The sequence below is a fragment of the Euwallacea similis genome, chromosome 22 (genome assembly GCF_039881205.1).
Source record: "Euwallacea similis isolate ESF13 chromosome 22, ESF131.1, whole genome shotgun sequence".
Lineage (NCBI taxonomy): Eukaryota > Metazoa > Arthropoda > Insecta > Coleoptera > Curculionidae > Euwallacea > Euwallacea similis.
This window is the reverse complement of record NC_089630.1, coordinates 2,586,995-2,606,981: the sequence shown is the minus strand read 5'-3', so window position 1 is coordinate 2,606,981 and position 19,987 is coordinate 2,586,995. Positions and strand designations below refer to the sequence as shown.

The window sequence follows — 19,987 nt, the reverse complement described above, 5'->3', positions numbered from 1 at the left end:
GATGTTAAAGTGATCTAGTTTTGTTTGAGAGACTAAGATGTGTTTTGAGGCGAGCTTTGAGGAAAATCTTCATGTTCATCAAATTAGAATTTCAAGCTTCTCATTCCAATTTGTTGTTCTGAATTTGCAACTGGAATGTGGACAAATAGAAGAGGAATTTCAAGGCACATCTTTAGGCACAAACCTGCTGCAATGTTCAAAGTAGATGCTTCTTTCACCGGCCTGTTAATTTCCTTTATACGTTTATAATGATATTTAATTTCTCCAATTGTTTGTATGAAGAATTTTTAATTGTTCACTGATTTTTGCACTTTAGAGAGAAGGGTGACTTCAGTACAAAGAATTTAGGAATGTATTTTTGAAGTCAAAATAAGACTTTTTTCCTATAAACGTGGGTCTGGAAATCCTTATTTTTCGATCTACAAGGTGTCAAAGTACTGTCATTATCAAAATTCATAGTAGACTATGACTGAATAGTTTGACAATCCTACGCGTTTTCTGTCAAATTTGTTGACAACTTGATTTAACTGAAAGTTAGAACATTTCATCTGGTTTTTAGTCTTAATGAATCTACGCTTACTAATTTTTTTATTTCAAAATGAAAAACATGCAATATTCATTTGAATATTTGGCTAACATCCATTATGGTCTGGCTGAGGGGGGCTCGCTTGAAGCGCAAAAGTTATACGCAATAAGATTTTCAAATCGTCGGGTCCCTATTGATCGAACTTCTTCACATTCTAATCAGCATCTCCGCGATTATGGGAGTTTTAAGAATCTCAAGAACTATGCTGGCAGACCGCAAGAAGTTTCAATTTTGGCTATTTTTGTTTATTTTCTTTCCTTTTTGTAATAATCTGTTTTCTGCCTGCATCGTTCCTAAGAGACTTAAATTTGAAGAAATTCGACAGGAAACGCGTAGAATTGTCAAACTACGCAATTGTAGCTTACTATAAATTTTGATAATGACAATACTTTAACACCCTATATATCGAAAACTAAGCATTTGCTGACCGTCATTTATAGGAAAAAAGTCTTATTTTGACCTTAAAAATACACCCCTAAGTTCTTTATCCTGATTTTTGAATTACCTTGTATAGTAATTTGAGATTATATTCCTTAGGGAGTAATTGGAAATCCCTAATTGAAGGTTTTGAAATATTTACTCACTTCAAAATTATAAATTATTTATAGATGAACACATACTTAGGGAGGTATTTTGTCACAAAACTTTGATACATGATATTTGTATATGCAAGTATATACATATATTTCATGCAGGTGGAAAAGCATTCACTTTACAATCACATTAAATTTCGATTTTGGTTCTTCCTCATTAGGGAAATAAATATATGATCTGTGTTATAAATTAAATAATGGCCTAATTTGGATAATAACGTTTTGAAAATTTAATCTAAAATAATACCAAAATGTTAAAACTACGTTTCCATATTATTACAAGCAATAATACAAATATTTCAATGTTATTACCCATGAAAAAATATGAAATTAGGTTTTCGCGTTTAGTTTAATGTAACCTGACCAATAAGATGAAAACCTGAATATTGGCTGAATCAGGATAATGCAGTTTTTTGAAAATTCATGGCGATTATATGGTATACTTCCTAGGACAATCATCAAATAAATGAAAGATGTCAATTTTTTTCCAGAGAAACATAAAAAAAATCATAACAGCTCTTTCGTGACCTGAAGTGTTGACCAATGATCTAGAAGAAGTGGACATAGCATTATTTTTTATAGTTTAGTCCCTCCCTTTTGACTCATCTATGAAGACGAAATCGGATGATGTGCCGTTACCGTGACATCTGATGTCTTATACAGTGCTAGCCATGCAACCCGTTCATTAGAAAATTTTTGACTTCCCACCACCGTAGCCCAAGGAAATTTAGCTTCAGGCTAAAATAAACCATTTTCAATCCAAGTAAAATATTTTCAAAATGGCGGCATCTTTCTTTTAAGACTGCCTCCTCTGAATTTTTGATAATTCGTAAATGTGAAAAACCACAACATACCGTTATAATTATTTACCTAACAAGTGCAGAAAGTGATACTTCGTTATCTTCTCTAACGTCAATTAGGTACAGCTAAATAAATAGTAACGTCCGGTAACAGTTTCATCCGCAGACACGCGATAAAAACTTTTACCGCACGTATCAAAATATCACTTTCCTGATTGCCCATAAACATTTTTGATACTGCACTTGCTAGCTTGAACATTTTAAGTCTTTTCTGTAATGAAAAATAAAGTTTCTCAAAACTTTTGCCACGTACTTATGAACATTTCGACGCTAATTGGCGTCTTCATTAGAGTACTACAACATTATACAGCGTAAATCAGTGATAAATACTAAGAAGGGAAACGTAAAAATAAAATAAAATAATAAAAGTAACTAAAAAAATAATGTAAAATGTAAAACCCTAAAATAAACCTTGCCAAAAAACATTGTCATGCTGTTACTATACAAAAAAAATAGTTTTTGTTTTAATTTTTTTCCTTCTGTTTTCTTAAAACAGTTTCCATTTGGTCTGTTGTTTTTCCCAGGCACTTGACCTAATGGAAGCCACAAGACCGCATGCAAACCAACTATGTGTAATTACTGAATCGCAAACATGCTTAAGTAAAAAAGGTCCTCTTATTTCATCTTGTTAGGGCAGACCGTGTTCCAGAAAAATGAGTTTTCATAAACCGATGCACGATTACGTGGACATTGAAATCTGTGAAGAAAAGAATTTGAGGACTCATTGAGATCAATAGAGGCCATTCTCAACATTTATTGAGAATAAGTGATAAATCGTTAATAATATTAGTTTTGCTATTGTTGGTTATTGCTATTCTATTACAAGGATGCCTAATGCGTTTATTAACATGCATTTCGATGTCCATGTGATCGTGCAGCGATTTATAAAAACTCATTTTTCTGGAAAACGGTCTATGCTAACGAGATGAAATAACAAGACCTTTTTTATTTAAACATATTTGCGATACAGAAATTTTATTTTCAAAATTGAGAAATGTCGCAAATAAAAAAGGCAGGGAAACATTTACGCAGGAGACCCTCTGTATATGACGCTCCTGGCTAAAATCTGCAATTGTTAACACACAAAAAGTGTTTCAATTCTAACTTATTAAAGTATACTAAGTTTCATAATTTTACCGCACACCGTTTCGAAAACATTGGGAGAAAACCATCTTCAGAGATCCCCTTTAAGGAGTTCTAGCCCCTTTAGGAAACAATTTTTGAGATGTGTCTATAAGAACTTTTTTATTATTTCAATCTCTAAAATCACCTCCCCAAATTTTTCGACGTTAGTTCCGGACACCCTGTATAGACTTGTTAGGCACGTTATCAAAGTTTGAAAAGCCCCCAAGAAACTAAACTTCGTGCAAAAAATCTGTTTCTTTTTATGAATTATATACAAAAATTTGTTTAAAGTTTTAAACTTTCAAGCCTTAGAATTCAGTTATTCCCAACTTTTGAATATAGTTAAAATGGATTACATCTTAATATTTTTACATCGTAAGTCCGCAGAAACGAAACACCCTGTATAAATAAATTTAGTTGCTAACAAGAAAAGGGTAGCAGTGGATGTCGTGAAACGAAATTGGAACGGTGATTAATGATGATTATGATATAAAGGAAGATTCGTTGGACTAAATCTCTGTGCTGAAAATAATGATTTTTAAGGTAGTAACAAGACTTACCTGAAGCTATCAGGAGGATCATTGACTGAAGATTAAAAGAAGCAGAGCAAAGAAGATTTCAAACGCGTGTTTATACCAATTTAGGGTTTTCAGAGTTCGACTCATTTACGTTTAGTTGAATTATACAGAGTGGTCTGACTTATTCGACACAGCTCATTGTGGGGATTTTTAGCTTCCAGATTACTCACTTTGTTATTGTTTTATATTAATCTTAATGCGACTTCAGATGATGTGGCGTGTGGAATCTAGAAATACAATTATACAAAAAGCCTCCTATTGAAGTACGCACCTTTGAGGGTTCTCCTGGGTAACCCCGTATCACTTGGGGCAATCTTGAAACGCTTCTCTAAAAGAACGCGATCGTCCCTTCAGAAATAAAATCAAAAGGCGAAATGATATTCCCACAATTATTGTGCGTGACGAATAGACCGTGATTTAAAAGCCAAACCGAAAGTCAAAAGTTAAGCGAGCAGGGAATATCAAATTCCAAATTAATTCAGCCTCATTAGACAGAGCAATTATTTCTAATGAACACGTACAGCAACGCGCCAAGAGAATCTCATTTACCGATGCTTCAATAACCAGAAGTATAATTATTTAGTATAATGACAAATTGTTATTCTGTGTGCATATACGAAATACTCTAGGACAAATCGTCCAGCTTCGAGAGCTGCTGCAAAGTGATTTCTATGAACTTTTCCTCGGTGGTCCTTACCTTGAAAAGCGGCTTCGAACTGCAACTTCTGGATCTCCTCCAGGTCGTTGTCACTTCCAGACGCCGCTGCCAGAAAACAAAACACCACCAGGCCCCAGAAGGGCCCCCAGTACGCTCGCATGTCCGCGAACTAAACCCACGACCGTCAATAGTCCCTAATTTTACCCCTGATTCTATAAACGCAGCACATAACCACCCTGGAGTCCCGTAAACCGTTCCGGAACACACTCCGCACTAATTAAACCGAAATTATTCATGAATTTGTCAACTGTTGAACGCGTCCAGGAACACACCGGAGTCGGGAGGTGAGTCGTCCAGGAACTCAGGATTACCGTACCGAGATAAGAGGCCAGTGTCCCGTCATTTAGCGAACGAACATGTTCTTGTTACGCGCGCACCCCCGAGTTGTGATCGACTCTGGGGGGTTGAAATTGTAGGTATATTAGCCCTTCGTTCCCGTTCAATACGGGGCGATCGAATACTATCACGCACGCCTGGAATTCCCTGGATTGCATGAAGGGGTGATTTTGGCGGCGAGGGTGGATTTTAGGGACATCTATGAGAGGAAGCGCGCACTAACAAGGGAACTGTTCCAGGTGTTTGTGTGGTATTGGCCTTTCAGAATATCGATTACAATTGGGAAATACACTGCTCTCAAAAAGTTAAAGATTTTATACACACATCAACGAAAGTTTTGCACCGCTATAATTTCCTAAAATAGAAGACACCCCAATTAAAATGGCGTTGGAGATCACAAATACTGGCGGCGCTTCGCCGTAGAACACGATACGCCTGGGTAAGAGCACATGAGACGTGAGATCTGCATCGCTAGGGTACTTTTTACGGATAAAGTGAGAATCTAATGCCTAATAACCATCACCAACTCGCGTAGAGAAAATCTGAAAATGCTGAACATCTTAGATACGCTATTCCTCATGCGGAACAGAGGGACAGCTCTGTAATGTTCTGGGCTGGCATCGTTTACGGAAACAGAACGCAGCTCATCCCTATCCAGGGCACAATGACGGCTGCACCATATCTGGACACTGTCCTGAGACCTACTGTTGAGTCCTTCCATCAAAATTTTGGTAATAAATTCGTCCTACAAGACTATAATGCTCGGCCTCGTCGAATCATCAATGAGTACATCCAAGAAGTTGGGATTGAACGATTGGAGTGGTCAGCATTATCGCCCGACATGAATTCAATTGAATACAATTGGAATCAACTGAAGGAAGCTGTGCGACGCCGTAGATGCTAGCCGCAAAACGTTGAGGAGCTTTAACAGGATGCAATTGAGGAATGGGAAAATATTGGATAGCAACGTTTTAATGACTTAATCGATAATATGCTTGTCGACTTACAAGGGGTCGTATAACCCTTTATTGACCGTATTAATAAAATTAATGCAAAAAACTGAAACAGAGATTTTTGCATTTTAGTCAAATCCCCCTTTTTTTAATTATGCAATTTGTACTCAAACTTATATTCACTGTCCCTAATATTAATGCCAATACCAACGATCTATTCCTAATTTACTAGTAGTGCAAAACTCTTTTTGATGTGTGTAAGAAGTGTCCTGCTGATTTTTGTATTCGAGCCGTTCATCATTCCGCAAAGAATGTTAAGACCATCACCATATTCCTTATGCAAAAATATTGAGAAAGAGTCTTATTTAGTTAGTTCTAAAGTTACCATTGTGTAAGCACAAGGAGTCAAAGTTCATTTCCCTTTCGTATCGCCCCTTCGTTACGTAACTTGGTAAAATTAAATTTGACAAATAAATAAGATTGGTGGAACCTTGTAGCAACATTGATGCAGATAAGATGTGTCTAGTGAGAGTATATCAAACTTTTTATCGCTTCGTGCTCATAAAACTGCAAAAAAAGTCGAAGAATTTATAGAAGACATTTTGTCGTTTTGGCAATAAATATAGGGGCTCTTTAAAAAGAAGAATACCTTCTAGAAATTTGCATAAGTCTGAATCGGATCAAACGTTCCAGGGGGGCTTTCAAAGACTCAAAACAAGGAAACAACAAAAACGATAACCGCGAGGATATAACAGAGACCATATTCGCCATTTTGTCACCCTTTCAAAATGAATAAGGTAAAGTGGAGTAAGTGCAATATTAGGATAAATGTGTTAGTCCTTCAAAAATTAAAAATTAATTAAATTATTTAAAAAAAAGTTACATGTGCTTCCATATAGTTCACAATAGCCTAAATAGTCATACAAATGTAATTGTAGTTAAAAAATATCACCGTACTGGGAGAGTAAAAAATTCATTTCGTCCCTTATTACTCGAAACCTACCAATTGTGATCCTGGTCTAACAGCTCTTGTAGATAAAGCTCTTTACATTCTAAGCAAAAAATATATATAACTTATAGAATATATAATATTGGAATAATCACATCAATAACGCTCCATCCATGCTAAAACTCTCCATTATTCAGATACTTTTAGTTGACACAAAAAGTAAATGTTAATGCTCAGGTCTGTCCACTGTTATCTCTTTTAACGATATAATTAAGTTAATCAGACACTTAATTCACATGGAAAAACCACGACACTAAAGAGATTGGTTATCTACATGAGAGGTAGAATGTTTACAATTATTCACAAAACGAAATGCATTTAAATTTAAAATTTTCTTCAGAGGAGTCAATAATATGCTCCACTATCCATAAAAGATGTTTAACAAGATGAGTCGTTAAGAAGCTCGAGGCAGGCAGGAGAACGACAAACACTTCGATCTAGAACAGCGCAGCATGAATCTCCTAAGCAGTATTTCTCCGTTTCGCCAGTGCTAGCATTGACACCGATTTTGGTCAGTCAATTTAATTTAGAACCATGTACCAACTAATTCGACTACGGACCATGTCTGGGAAGATATTTATACCCCCACTTCTAGCGGTTAGGTATTACCACTCCCAGGAAGTCTGTGAGTTAATTGAAATTGGTAGAAGATAACTCTCCATCGAGAGAACCAGATAGGACTAGACTACAGAAGCCCAGTCCCATCTGCGAGACTGGAGAAATCTTGACGTCTACAGCTGGGCAAGTGTGTGCACTCTATATGCTGCACGTATCGTTTTGATTTCACTAGGTTTAAGGACTAGGAGGAATAGCTCTAAGGACATAAAATTGAATAACACCTTCAGGACTCTGGCAAAAGCTGTCTCTAGTTATTCAAAGATAAACAACCCTCAGAACTTTATTGAGCAACACGCATCTGTTGTCTCCTTTAGTTTCCGCGCTAGGCCACTACACAATGCCTTTTACGTATGCATAGGCCTAATCACTGAGCAGTAAAGCCAGTGCAGAAATTGCATGCAAAGGGGCCCAATCTTAAGAAAAAGAAAGGTCCGCATTATAACAGGGACGAAAATGTATAAATTAAATATTTATATAATTGGAAACTAAATTGTGATTGATATAAATGTAATGATTGAAGGTTATCATAACGAATTATTTTATAAATTTGGATCATAAACATTTTAATAATACGTTTAAAAGAAATAAAGTTATAAACATTAACATTATTGTTTAAACAAATTTAAAAAAACTATTAAGGTTATGTTTTAAGTGGTTGTCAAATTAACTGAAATTCGTACTTAATATGGCAACGTTGGAAGTGGAGCTACTGCTGTTTTATTGTAAATTTTCCTTGTTTTCAACATATACAATTAAATTGTTCTTTTTTTAACTTCCATGCAATTCCACGATGTATTTTTAAAATTTCACTTGCCCTAAATACATTATAATCAAAATACTTCAAGTCAATTCACAAAGTAAAACATTAAAATTAAGAAGGAAACTAAAATACGCTACCCCCACCCAAATGTCATTTCCCACTTTTTAACGTTTTATATTGTAAGTGAGGTTAGATAACAATTTAATTTGTAAACAATTATTAATTTAAACTAATCTGCACAAAAATGTCCATAAAACAGGACCTTCTCCAGCTTTTAAAGCCCTATTTCTTAATTAATATTCTTCTGAGTTTCTCTTACATCATCCTCAAAAAGATCCCTGGAGTGTGCAATTATTTGTTCAGTTCAGATAGCTGTGAATTTGAAGGGGTAAGTCAACTCCACTTAAAACCAGTTCCAACAACAAAAAATTAATCAATTATCGCTAATTTTTGTTAAATTTACACGTAATTTTAGCGAGAAACCGAAATACTGTTCTTCTTGCTTATAGTAGTAGTCATAAGGACCAGGAAGAGTGGTAGTGTTAGCATGATCAGTTATTTATCGTCAAGCTTCCTATACACTAAAATTGCTAATTTAATATTATGGTTCAACGCTGACTATTTATATGGCATCATCTTTGGTATTTTATTTATATGTATGTATTCTGTACATCAAATTATCAAAAGTTCTTACTTCATATTATACAATAATTTTAGTGGGTGCTCTTTTGATCCCTGAACCCACATATGCAGGCCCAGATAACGTTATATATTTCAGAGGCGAACAAGGGTTGTCTGAAGAGCTTTCATCTAGTAAAGCAACCTGGTTAATAGCTTTTTACACAGCTTGGAACCCAGTTTGTGTTAGTTTTGCTCCAGTATATGCAAAATTGAGCTGCGACTATGGTTGTTGAACTAAATGGATAGATTGTTGGTTATATTAGGAAATTTTAAGGGTTGGAGAATTTGAAATTTGGCAAAATTGATATTGGCAGGTACCCAGAAGCAGGTAAAAAGTATCAAGTGAGTGATAGCAGTTTCAGTAAGCAGTTACCAACAATCATATTGTTTGAAGGAGGTGAGTTTATGGAGGTTTTTTGAGGATTGATTGTAAGGTTTCTTTCTTAGGAAAAGAAGTGTTGCGAAGGCCTACAGTTGATACTAAAGGGAAGCTGATAAAATTCTTCTTTTCAGAGGAGAACACAAGTCTGGCTTTTGGGCTTAGTAATTTATATGAGAAAGCTAAACAAAGTAATAAAGATGTTAATAAGGGAAAAAAGGAAAATTAATGTTGATAAAGCATAAAAATTCAATGTTGCTTTTCAGAGGGTTGATTTGATTTTATGTATTATTTATACTGTTTTGTGAGTATAATCTCTAGTTCATAAGAATTACTAGTGATACTCAAATTTAGTCTTTTTATAAGTTCTAATATGTTGTTACCTTTAGAATAAGACATGTGCATCTATAAAACGTTTCTTTAGGATTAAATAAATGTTTAGATATGTGCTATTTTAGCTTTGAAACACTTTCAGTTAAGAAATAAAAATTCTGTTATAACAGTCTTAATCAGTGTATTTCCCTTACCTAAAGCTTTGGAAACTAAATTAAAATGAATTTTCATTAGAATTTGCAATCTTTTAATCATTCAAAGTTACTTTCACTTAAGAGCACATTATTTATCATGGAGGCGTGAAAAATCGATTCAAACGAACTTTAAAAATATATCTCACTCTTTTGCTTTTGGAATTTTCAGGACTTCCTGGCACATAATTTTCTTCAGTATTATCTATATCTCAATCTTATGTGATACTATTATTTAATAAACTTTAAATTTAGCTTTAAAACAAACTTTTCAAGCCTCGTAGTAATCATTTTATCTCTGTTAAAATATACATCATTTCTGTTTATACGTGTGTATATACATTTATGTTTATTTGCAAATGCAGTAAATTGACATGGAAGTAAGTCTATATCAGGAGCTTCAATCTCATTCCACGACTGGATAGAGATAAATCTTTTTGAAAAATCCAATTTCTTCTTTAAGTGGTCTAGACCTACACCAATAATTTGTGTGTTTGAAATAGTATTATTTGATCTGATTTGAACGTGTTGCGAAATTCACGGAACTGGTTTTGATTCATGCATTAAATAATATTGTTACTAAACTTGAACAGAGTTATCTCTTTGGTGGTAAAAAGGCTTAATAGTAGATGACACGTTTGTGTAGATTATTTGTGGTTACCACAAAGAGGACCTCAAAAGTATGATTTCTTATTGTATACATATAGACTGAGACTTAAAGAATATAATTCTTTTTTAATTTCAGGACAGGAATAAAGCGATCTTGCCGACCATCTGGATAAAAATCAATGCCAATATTTAGGTTAAAAGCATTTGCAAAGAAAAATTAAATAGTTGAAGAAATCACTTCCTGCACAGAGACTACCATTTCTGGAGGGTCCATAACTGTCTCTAGTTAATGTTTCAAGATCATCTGCCTGTATTTAACTTTTTGCAATTACAAATTACATTAGGAAGAAAAACAGCTTTGAGCGACTGAATTTTCTGAGCATCTCCTGAGCACTCATGTTTTTCACTTTACACCATTATTTCTCATAAATTTAAGTAAGATGACCTGATTTATGCAGCGCTCAGTTCGCGATTGTCGTACTGAGCTATAAGTGATGACGACTTGTCTCAATTAACCAACTTTGACTTATTAATCTAGATTAAATTGTTAGAGCCTCAGTGTAGATATTGATAATTACAGGTTTTTTCAAAAAAATGTATGGAATATTCATTAACGTACAGATATCTGGCAAGCAAGGGGAACATACATGTAGCAAATTTTTAGCTCGTATGTAGAGTATGTAATGTTGAGATTTTTTAATTATAATTTTGTAATTTAATTGAGATTTTAAAATACTCTCTTACGCTAACATACCTAGACAATTATGTACTCATTAATTGAAAAAATAATTATTATTATTGATTGCTCTATTGTTACAAAGAATATTATTACTATAAAAAATTATAACAGTGGCCTATTTAAACCCCTGGAAGGATTGAAAAATCTATCTTTATCTGTAACAGTTACTACTCTATTACACCGTCTTTCTCTTCTATGTTCCAAAAAAGCGTGTTCCCCCCACAGCTTCCCCTATGTCCCACTTGTAAAGCGGTCGCGCGCGCAATTTATTAATGGAACATGTTAAGATTTTCGCCATCTGTCGGTTTAGATTCTTACTAACCAATCATTGAATGACTAACAGAAAATTGGTAGATTCAGGCTCTCAAAGATGCTATGCAGCGCAAATACTGGGCCTGATACTAAAATAACATGTGAGACTGTGAGACAAGTTTAACCGCTTCGAAGCGCTTCGAGGACCTGAATCCGCCCAACGATTGTGCGGATAGAAAAATAAGAGTGGGGATAGAGAATGACAGAACGGAATGACAGGACGGAATGAAAACATCCGTCAAGAGCTAAAATGGTCGGTGTTGCTGTTACGGTGTTTGTCTTCCAAATAATTCAATTTTCTTAATTAAAAACATATTTTTTAATTAAGAAAGTGATATCGTGAATTGATGTGATTAGGACGTAACCAACTGCGTACATTACAAATTATTTCCTGTATTCTTTTGTCCGTGTATTGAAAATTTTTCCCAGTGCCCTTTAAGTGTAAAACACTTTTCTAATATAAATGAAGGACCTTTGTAAAATGATTGTGGAACATTTCTCAGGTCGAGTTTGTTTAAAACCTTCCTAATTTTTGAAATATTAGCGCGGATGTGCATTCGTCGCGAGTGACAAAACTCAAGTGGATAAAACATGGAAACCTCCATAGATAAGGAGTCAGGCCTAGGAGGCCTTTTTCAGCACATTATACTGGATATGAAGGTAGATATTTGCTTATAAATTTTTGTGTTGCTATTATTTATTAACTAACCATCACTTTCTTAAAACTGTCATAGTCCCAATCATAGCTCCTTGCACTATCAATTTATAAATTAAGTAAAACAAATAAATATTCTTAATTAAGATGGTAAACCTTAGACCCTTATTAACTCAATAAAAATGGTAAATTTTACTTAAAAATTCTCAGGAAGGTCAAGCTTTTTCGTGAGTTTTCTTTACTTGAAATGTCTGCTGAAACCAGTGAAGTACTAGGTAGTTAAATAAGTAGGTATGCCCTTAATTTTTCTACTGGTCTTACCTAACACAACTGATCAGTAATTGCAAATAGGGCAGGTTACAGAAATGAAAATAGTGTTTGTACATTAAATTACTTTGCCAAAATGTTTGGATTTCTTCCTGGTGTTCTTATAATTTTTCTCTTAAAATTTATTTTCAAACACACAAAAAAGACATATTTCACTAAAATCTGAACAGAAAATAGACATCAAGGAAAATACTTACTTGCTTGAGAAAGTAAACAAGTAAATTACGGAAATTGTTAGAATATCATAGCAATTGAAATGATATGAAGTTTTGATAAACGTTATGTGCAAAGGTTTCGAATGTCATTTAAAGAATTTGTATAATTTAATTTTCTTAGAACTAGAAAAATATTCTTAGATAAAAGGTGTCCAAATTTTAGTGATTTATAGAATTATCTATACTGATTGTCACAAGCAAGTAGCTTGCAGCTATCACTTTTTACTTCACTGCTCATTATTTTTATTATTCTGCACCCAACCATATACAGGGTGGTAGCTTATTGATGGATTTATATGAATTAAGGTAAAACTGTGGGTAATAGATATATAAAATCTGATGCAGTGGTCTAGGATCAGTTTTTCAAGTAAAGTTTTATGGTATATTTTATTTTTAGCTTAAGGGTATTTTATGGTTTCAAATTTAACATTTATTTTTGAGTATTAACTGAAATAAAATAAAATAGAATAAAACTGCCTGTTGAGATGTTTCCTTCATAATATGATACTTATTGGGGTAAGCCTTGACAAGTGGTATGATCGACCTTCATGAGGTCAACAAACAACATCACCCATGTTGCTTGTCATAGTCACCTAAACAAATGTCATATTACAAAGTAGATATTTTACAAGGCTCACAAGTGTTGTTTGATTTTATTTTAGTCACAGATCAGAATTGGAAAGAAGTGTTAAATTTGTAGTACCAAGTTGAAAATAAAATAGTAAATTTACAAGTTAAGGTTTAAAAGACACTATATTGCTATTTAAAAAAGTGAAATTATCTCTGCTAATTTTGTCCAAGAGTACATAATCGAGTTTGTAACTCTGTTATTATCAGGGGCCATACCATAATATAATAAGTCCAAAATTAAGTGTTAATAATGAGAACCTTCATAGAAAAATAGAATTTAGGTGATATGTAACTATATATGTTAGGGCGTTGCATAGACATTGTGTCAGATACATAATATGAATTATTCACGAATGACTTATCTTACCCTATTCCATTGCTTGAGTACTGAAATGAAACTGGTACAATTTTGATCTCAAGTTTCGTTTAAACTGGCTTTTCCATTTTAGCCTCGATTTAAAGAAATCTTCAATTATTAGTTGAGAGTGAAATATTCATTCGTCTTCTGATTTATTCCAACTGTTTCAACATTTTCTGATAGATGTAAATGAATCACCAAGTAAATCTCCATTTTAGTGCTTTACCTACATGGCAAATGTATATTTTAACAACACGTATCTATTGAAAATCCAATTGAAAATCTATAAGATTATAACCGATTGAAAACAGTTATAACCGCGATCGAAGGTATTTCATCCCACTCGATTAAGTACACAATTGCCTCCTACAAACCGATTGCAATATCTGCACTTCCTGGAGACTTTGGGCCTATTTTGTTTGAAAGGAAGTGGTTAAACGTGGTTGTACCATTCGCAAGAGTTCTGTTCGCCCTACGCAAGTTCATATTAAAAAATCCTAGATTTATTTGGGTCAGCGAACACAGTAATTGCTTGTTAGGCGTTAAATATAAGTTACAGGGAAAGTATTGAAGATATTAAATTAACTACATTTGGCTGGCAGGTAGAAGACAATGATAGTACCTCTTTCTTTTATTGAAGAATGCAGCAACGGTCTTATGAAACGCACCTTTTATTTGAAAGTGTTTATTAGTTGCATTGATTGAGGTTGAACAATATTGTAATTTATTTGTTCCACTAAGTAGCCTTAAAAGGAGCTATTATTGGGTGTACGTTGGATTACTTGGATTCTCGACTTTTTTCTAACAACAGTTCAATAACAGGATAAAAATGTTATTCATATGGCTCATTAATTACCTAGTGAGTTAATCCGCTACAATGTCGTCATCACCCTATTGCTGTTGTTTTTATGGTTGCCATAGAAACGAATGTCAAATGAAACATCACCGTTGGTGCTATGATTCAAGGCGCGTTGTTTTTTGATCTTAGCGCTGGACGCTTCGAGTTTAAACTTGATGTTCGGGTCATAATAATGTACTTTATAACTTTGGTACATAATATACTATTATTCAATTTCAGTTTTGACGTATTAGGAGCAACGCTCTAAATAGCCTTTTATTTACTATTATGTACATTATTATACAGGGTGTAACATAAGTAGGGGTTTTCTTTTTAACGCGACATAGACCTCAAGAAACTAAGCAATATTTTTATAATAACGTTTTTTCGAAATCTCAAAAACAACCGAAATATGTGCCAATGAAAGTCTTAATAAGTACCATATCTTTAGCTATTACTCACTTCGGGACTGGCTGGAAAAGACGTTCGAAATAGCCTCCATTGATTTTATTTGCACAAATTGTTGCTCGCCTTATCCACGACTCTGTGCATGCTGCTGGAAAGATGGTTTTCCTCTAATTATTTCTTCAGCGATTCTCAATTCTTCTAGTACTGGTAGCTGGATCGTCTTGAACGATATCCAAACCACGCTTCTCAATGGGTGCCATTCTAGGTGGCCTAGGCCTTCCAGCACGTCCTCCATGCATTGCTGTTAGGTTTCCGGTTTCACGAGCTCTTCCAACAAGATAAACAAATCTACGGGTTGCAGGATGATGTCTTCAGGGAAAGGGCTCAGCATACAACCGCGAAACTACGGCGGCATTCTGGTGACACTCCCCGTATATCAACAACATATCCACCAATTCGTGATTCGAGTAATTATGGGCCATCGTCAACTTAATAGTATCGATAGTGATAGTTTATCAAAATAACACCTGGAGCTAAACTTCACGACTGATGCTTAAGCGGCATGGGTAAATTGCATAAAAACAGGAAACATTCAATGTTTTTTGCGTTCCTACAATAGCCGATAATTTTTTGTGGAACATTTTATTTCCTTTACGTTGGATTTATGCAGGAATGGATTAAGATTTTATACAGAAATGTATTAAAACTCATATGCGCATAATTCTGTTTTCGAGATTTCGGAAAAACCTTGCATAGGGATTTTACTTAATTTTTTGAGGTCTCTGTCGTGTTAAAAGGAAAACCCCTACTTATATTGCGCCCTGTAGATAGATTATTTTTTTAAAAAATATGCATGAAACGTACCTCATCGCAAAATAATACTCTTCTTCCAAAGTATGGCTCCGTTAAATTCTAAGGCATTACACACGGAAAAACGTTTCTATGCATCATAATACCCTATAGTCAAATCATTCGTTTTATCATTGTCGTGGAAACTCACTGTAATTTTGTTTTAAATAAATAAAGCAGTTCTTGACAGTTTAAGTATAAGATTGTCCATAAATAATCATTGATTTTTTATCGTTAATTTGCAGACATATTTTATTAGACAAAAAATGTTTGTCTTCCTGTTCTCTATCTCTATTAGAAGAAAACTTAATTAATTTTTCATGAAGCATTTAAAAAAACCGCACTCGGAAACCTATACCGGTTTTTTGGTAGGCGCAGGAATGAGAAATTATTTTTTCTCTTGAAAACGGCTACTTGAGCAACAAGACACTAAGAGGCATTTTTTATTAAGAATTGATGGAATTTAAAAATATATTTATATATTCGTATCAAAAAAGTCAGTGGCGCACCATTTTTTCATTAAAAACATCCCATTGAATTGCCGCACGGACGCCACTGGTGTAGGTGGAAATGTTCTACCTACTCCAGAACATGCACATTTATTCCGCCATAGCGTGTTTCTACTTTCATGTCCGTATCTTAAACCATTTTTGAAATATTAAAAAAAATAATTTAACACTCCATATCTTGGAAATGAAGCGGTTTCGGACCTAACTTTAGTCGATCTAAATATTTGTTTTTATGAGCTTTACACCCCCTGCAAATTTGCCCGTATGTTCATGAAACACCGTTCATAGTAAAATTGATGTTAACGATTAAACATATTTCACTATTTAATTTTAAAAACAATTTTTAGTTGAAGCACATAATCGAAGCTAATAAATACAATAAAAGGAAGGAAAAATTAATATGAAGTGAATGAAATTATTCATCTTGTGTCAATTAGTGAGCTCAATTTGTGCTATTAAAAAAATAAAACTATGCACCTGGTGGTGACTGTTCAAGTGTGAAGTCTTAAGTTATTATTACTTGATTAGGACTTTACATCACATGGATCAAATATTTGATCCAAAGACCAAATGACGCCACGAGTACATGAATACAAAACTTTGAATTTGGTTCGGAGTAAATGGGGTAAATCAAATAGTCTTTTTTATGATTTCAGCATTTTAATACTAGTTCGTGTGCCAACATTCAGGTGCGCCTCCACCTCGGATTAAAAAGGTTTATGGTGTAAACACATATGCACCAAATATAATTGCTACCAATTTAGACCATATTTTAATTGCTCCACGTTTCGTTATCTGAAGTCTAAACGTGCTAAATAGGTACGTTTTTTTACGACTTGCATAGAAAATAGAACTTTCCTCCCCCAATTGAGGGGAAAAAATAGCGCTTTCGTTCCACATTGTTCTCTACATCTTTTTTACAAAGCTGAATGTCTATAGTAGAAAAAATTAGATTTACATCTTTGGAAAAAAGTGCATTTTACACTCTTCAATGTGGATGAAATTGAAATTAACCACGAGAGTAAAAGTTGCACTTTTTTCCCCTTGCTACAAATAATCGTTTCTTGTTGTGCCAGAAAGAGCGAGCGAAATAGGGCAACATTCAACTAGCCTGAATTATAACATTAAAATTCAACAAGAAATTACCTACCTTAAATGGATTAAGCAATAAGATACCGTTTATATCTTCACGGCTTCTAATTAGAGAAACTTATGTCGCCGAATAATCTTTAGACTAGAAACAGATGGTTCATCATTTTAAATAGTTAAGTGTCGCATATGGCGAATTGTTTGAACATATTTAAAGAAATGTGTGTGAATAGACCAACTATGTTTAGATTTGCGTCAACAGGTCATTTTTAAGGCAATGATGTCTTGCTGTTACATATATTCTATTCACATGTTGTAAACGTCGAGTAAATCAGAAATGTAGAAATTATACACATAAATGGAGATCTATGGTTGTGAAAGTGGATACTTTACCATTTCCCGAGGTAATTTCCTTTTTCATTGAATATGCAATATTCTATGAATAATTCTCCTATCAAGAGGTGTCCACGGACGCTTTTTATGTGATTATATCCGATTTAATATATCACCTAATCATAAGGTTTAATTTTTGCATGTAGCGGCGTAAATTAGTGTATGAAAAGAGGTTAACTGTATTAGATTTGAAACCAGATTTAAACCAAATTATTAATTCTTCATAACGGATGTTTAAAATCGTTTATTAACACACTTATGGAGATAGTTTCCTGTAATTTCTTTAACTGGCAGTTATTTACCTACTTCTGAAATATTAAATTTATAAATGTTTGTTTAGGTAGGATGGCCAGGATGGACACTCCGATGGATATAAAGTTCATGCAATATTAACTGTAGAATGTAAATAAAGACATATGTGTGGGAATCGTTACGGCAATTTGCAATAATTTTTAAATCTGTCCAAATCGTTTCCTTGTTAAGCGGTTGTTGCCCTGTCACAAAGATCATCTTTCCTTCACCAACATACGTACAAAAAATAGGTATTAGGTATTAGGTAGGTAAAGTGATATTACAGACATTTTTTTGATCCTAATTGATCCTTACGATCATAAGTTGACTGACTTCCCTTACCAGACAGATACTTTAAAACTCATAACAATAAAGTATAATAAGCCTTGTAATAAGCCCGATGTTAAAGCCCCACATAACTGTACAACGTATAACTGATCCCTCTCTCTTATATCCTGCCTAAAGGACTTCCATTACATCTAATTTTATGGTAAGGCTTTTATAGCCATAAATGATTAGTGCATGTTTTCTTCTGGTTGTTAGTTATTTGCATCGGAAAAGGACCGAATTGAAGTGTAAAAGTTCGAATCAAATTATACATGTAGGTATTCGAGTTTAAACAGAGATTTTATTTATCGTTACTTTATTTACAATATTTACCTTTAGCTCGTCGATAAGTGAAAGGAAAAACTTATTTCTTCTCTATTGTCTTCTGAGTTCATAAAGAAAAAGACAAAGGATTATCGGAGGTCGGCAAATCACGGACAGGTCTTGTGTTAAACTGAGCAACATCGATATTTTTACTTTATTGTGAGGCGCTCCATGCTGATTTAAGATTAGAAATATAACGTTTTATGACTATTTTTAATGGTTTTCTTCGAATTGACGACACACAATTTTTTTAGTTGATTATAGGTTTTACAGGCTAGGTTGTCAATAAAGGAAACATTTGAGTTTTACATTTAAACTTCGGGCTAAGCATGTTTTTCAAATTGCGTTGAGGAGCTTTTATGAGTGTGACATGGAGTGTCGAAAGTTCGTCATTGATTATGAACGTAACTTTCACATGTAAACGGCTTATCACGAATACACAATTTTTAATAAGGAGTCGATCTAATTTTATATTTTGACAAAATAAAACTTTTTCATACGTATTTTATTCTCCAGAAATGAAATTATGGTGGAAATTGATCTTTAACCCAACAGAGCTGGACCACAAAAAATGATACTTTAAACGAAGAATGTTTTATGTTTCACTTAGAGTCGTTTCAATTCATGTTGCCCGTTTCGAATTATTGGCATTTAGAAATTATGAATGTATTAATAAAATGAATTTATGGTAACAGCAATTCAGTTTCTCCACCGATTAATAGTTATTTAATCAATAAAGTGTATCAATGAAGGCGATTATTAATGGAAACGTTACAGATTCAAGTTTCATTTTTTTCAAATTAGAATGAGAAGCTTTGTGTGCAAAAATAACGATCTACAGGGTATCTTATTGCAAAAAAAAATTGTTTGTGTCATATGTGAAGAACTTGTTGCTCAGTTGTTGTTCCATTAAGCTCTAGTAAAAATGTACGATACTCTTTACGATTTTAACATAAAAAGTTGGTTCTACCTTGAAAGATGCTGGAGATACCTGCAAATAGACTCTCCCTAGATATTAAGTCATTCGGTAAAATAATGTTACATCTAATATCTATTAATGAAATGGGAACAGTTAATATCCATAATACATGCACGGCATGAATCGAATAGCTGTTTGTTTTGTTATCTTTAAGCGACGGTATCTTACTGTATCAGGGGTGCGACTAACAATCTAGAAGAAATAGATGTAGCATTGTTTTTTTTTGTTACAGTTTTGCACCCCCCTCCCTGAAAATTAGACATTAATTCATAGCGACGATATCGGAGGGAATGACGTTATTATGACAGATACGTCACGATTGCATTAACGCACGACGCGTCCTTCTCGACAAAGTGACGTCACTAGGGTGTTAATACATGGCGGCCTTCCGTTTAAAAAGTAGAACCAATTTTAT

At 33.9% G+C, this 19,987-nt stretch overlaps 3 protein-coding genes across 6 annotated transcripts in view; 2 read left to right on the top strand and 1 right to left on the bottom strand.

Annotated features, from left to right (window-relative positions):
• The window catches only part of LOC136416250 (pikachurin-like), a 124,547-nt gene extending 119,534 nt beyond the window's left edge, over positions 1-5,013 (bottom strand). The window contains exon 1 of the mRNA XM_066401342.1: positions 4,440-5,013. Within this exon, the coding sequence (XP_066257439.1) occupies positions 4,440-4,560 (121 nt within the window). The 5' untranslated portion in view covers positions 4,561-5,013. The remainder of the gene's footprint in view (positions 1-4,439) is intronic.
• Positions 5,014-8,320: 3,307 nt separating this feature from the next.
• Positions 8,321-9,625, top strand: LOC136416060 (thioredoxin-related transmembrane protein 2 homolog). Its single transcript, XM_066401045.1, has 5 exons — positions 8,321-8,524; positions 8,612-8,792; positions 8,854-9,042; positions 9,092-9,214; positions 9,265-9,625. Exons 1-5 carry the CDS (start codon positions 8,381-8,383, stop codon positions 9,423-9,425), a joined length of 798 nt encoding a protein of 265 aa, XP_066257142.1. The 5' UTR covers positions 8,321-8,380; the 3' UTR covers positions 9,426-9,625.
• A 1,980-nt stretch (positions 9,626-11,605) lies between these two features.
• mim (missing-in-metastasis) overlaps positions 11,606-19,987 on the top strand; it is a 71,456-nt gene continuing 63,074 nt past the window's right edge. For all 4 annotated transcript variants that reach the window (XM_066401335.1, XM_066401334.1, XM_066401332.1 and 1 more), the window contains exon 1: positions 11,606-12,040. In XM_066401335.1, the coding sequence (XP_066257432.1) occupies positions 11,972-12,040 (69 nt within the window). In that variant the 5' untranslated portion in view covers positions 11,606-11,971. The remainder of the gene's footprint in view (positions 12,041-19,987) is intronic.

Excerpts from the sequence above, each read along its gene's own strand:
- LOC136416060 (XM_066401045.1), top strand. The coding sequence starts at position 8,381 with ATGTCCATAAAACAGGACCTTCTCCAGCTTTTAAAGCCCTATTTCTTA. Across the intron at positions 8,793-8,853 it reads CTTTGGTATTTTATTTATAT|TGGGTGCTCTTTTGATCCCT; the intron begins GTATGTATTCTG and ends CAATAATTTTAG. Across the intron at positions 9,043-9,091 it reads AAAATTGAGCTGCGACTATG|GGTTGGAGAATTTGAAATTT; the intron begins GTTGTTGAACTA and ends GGAAATTTTAAG.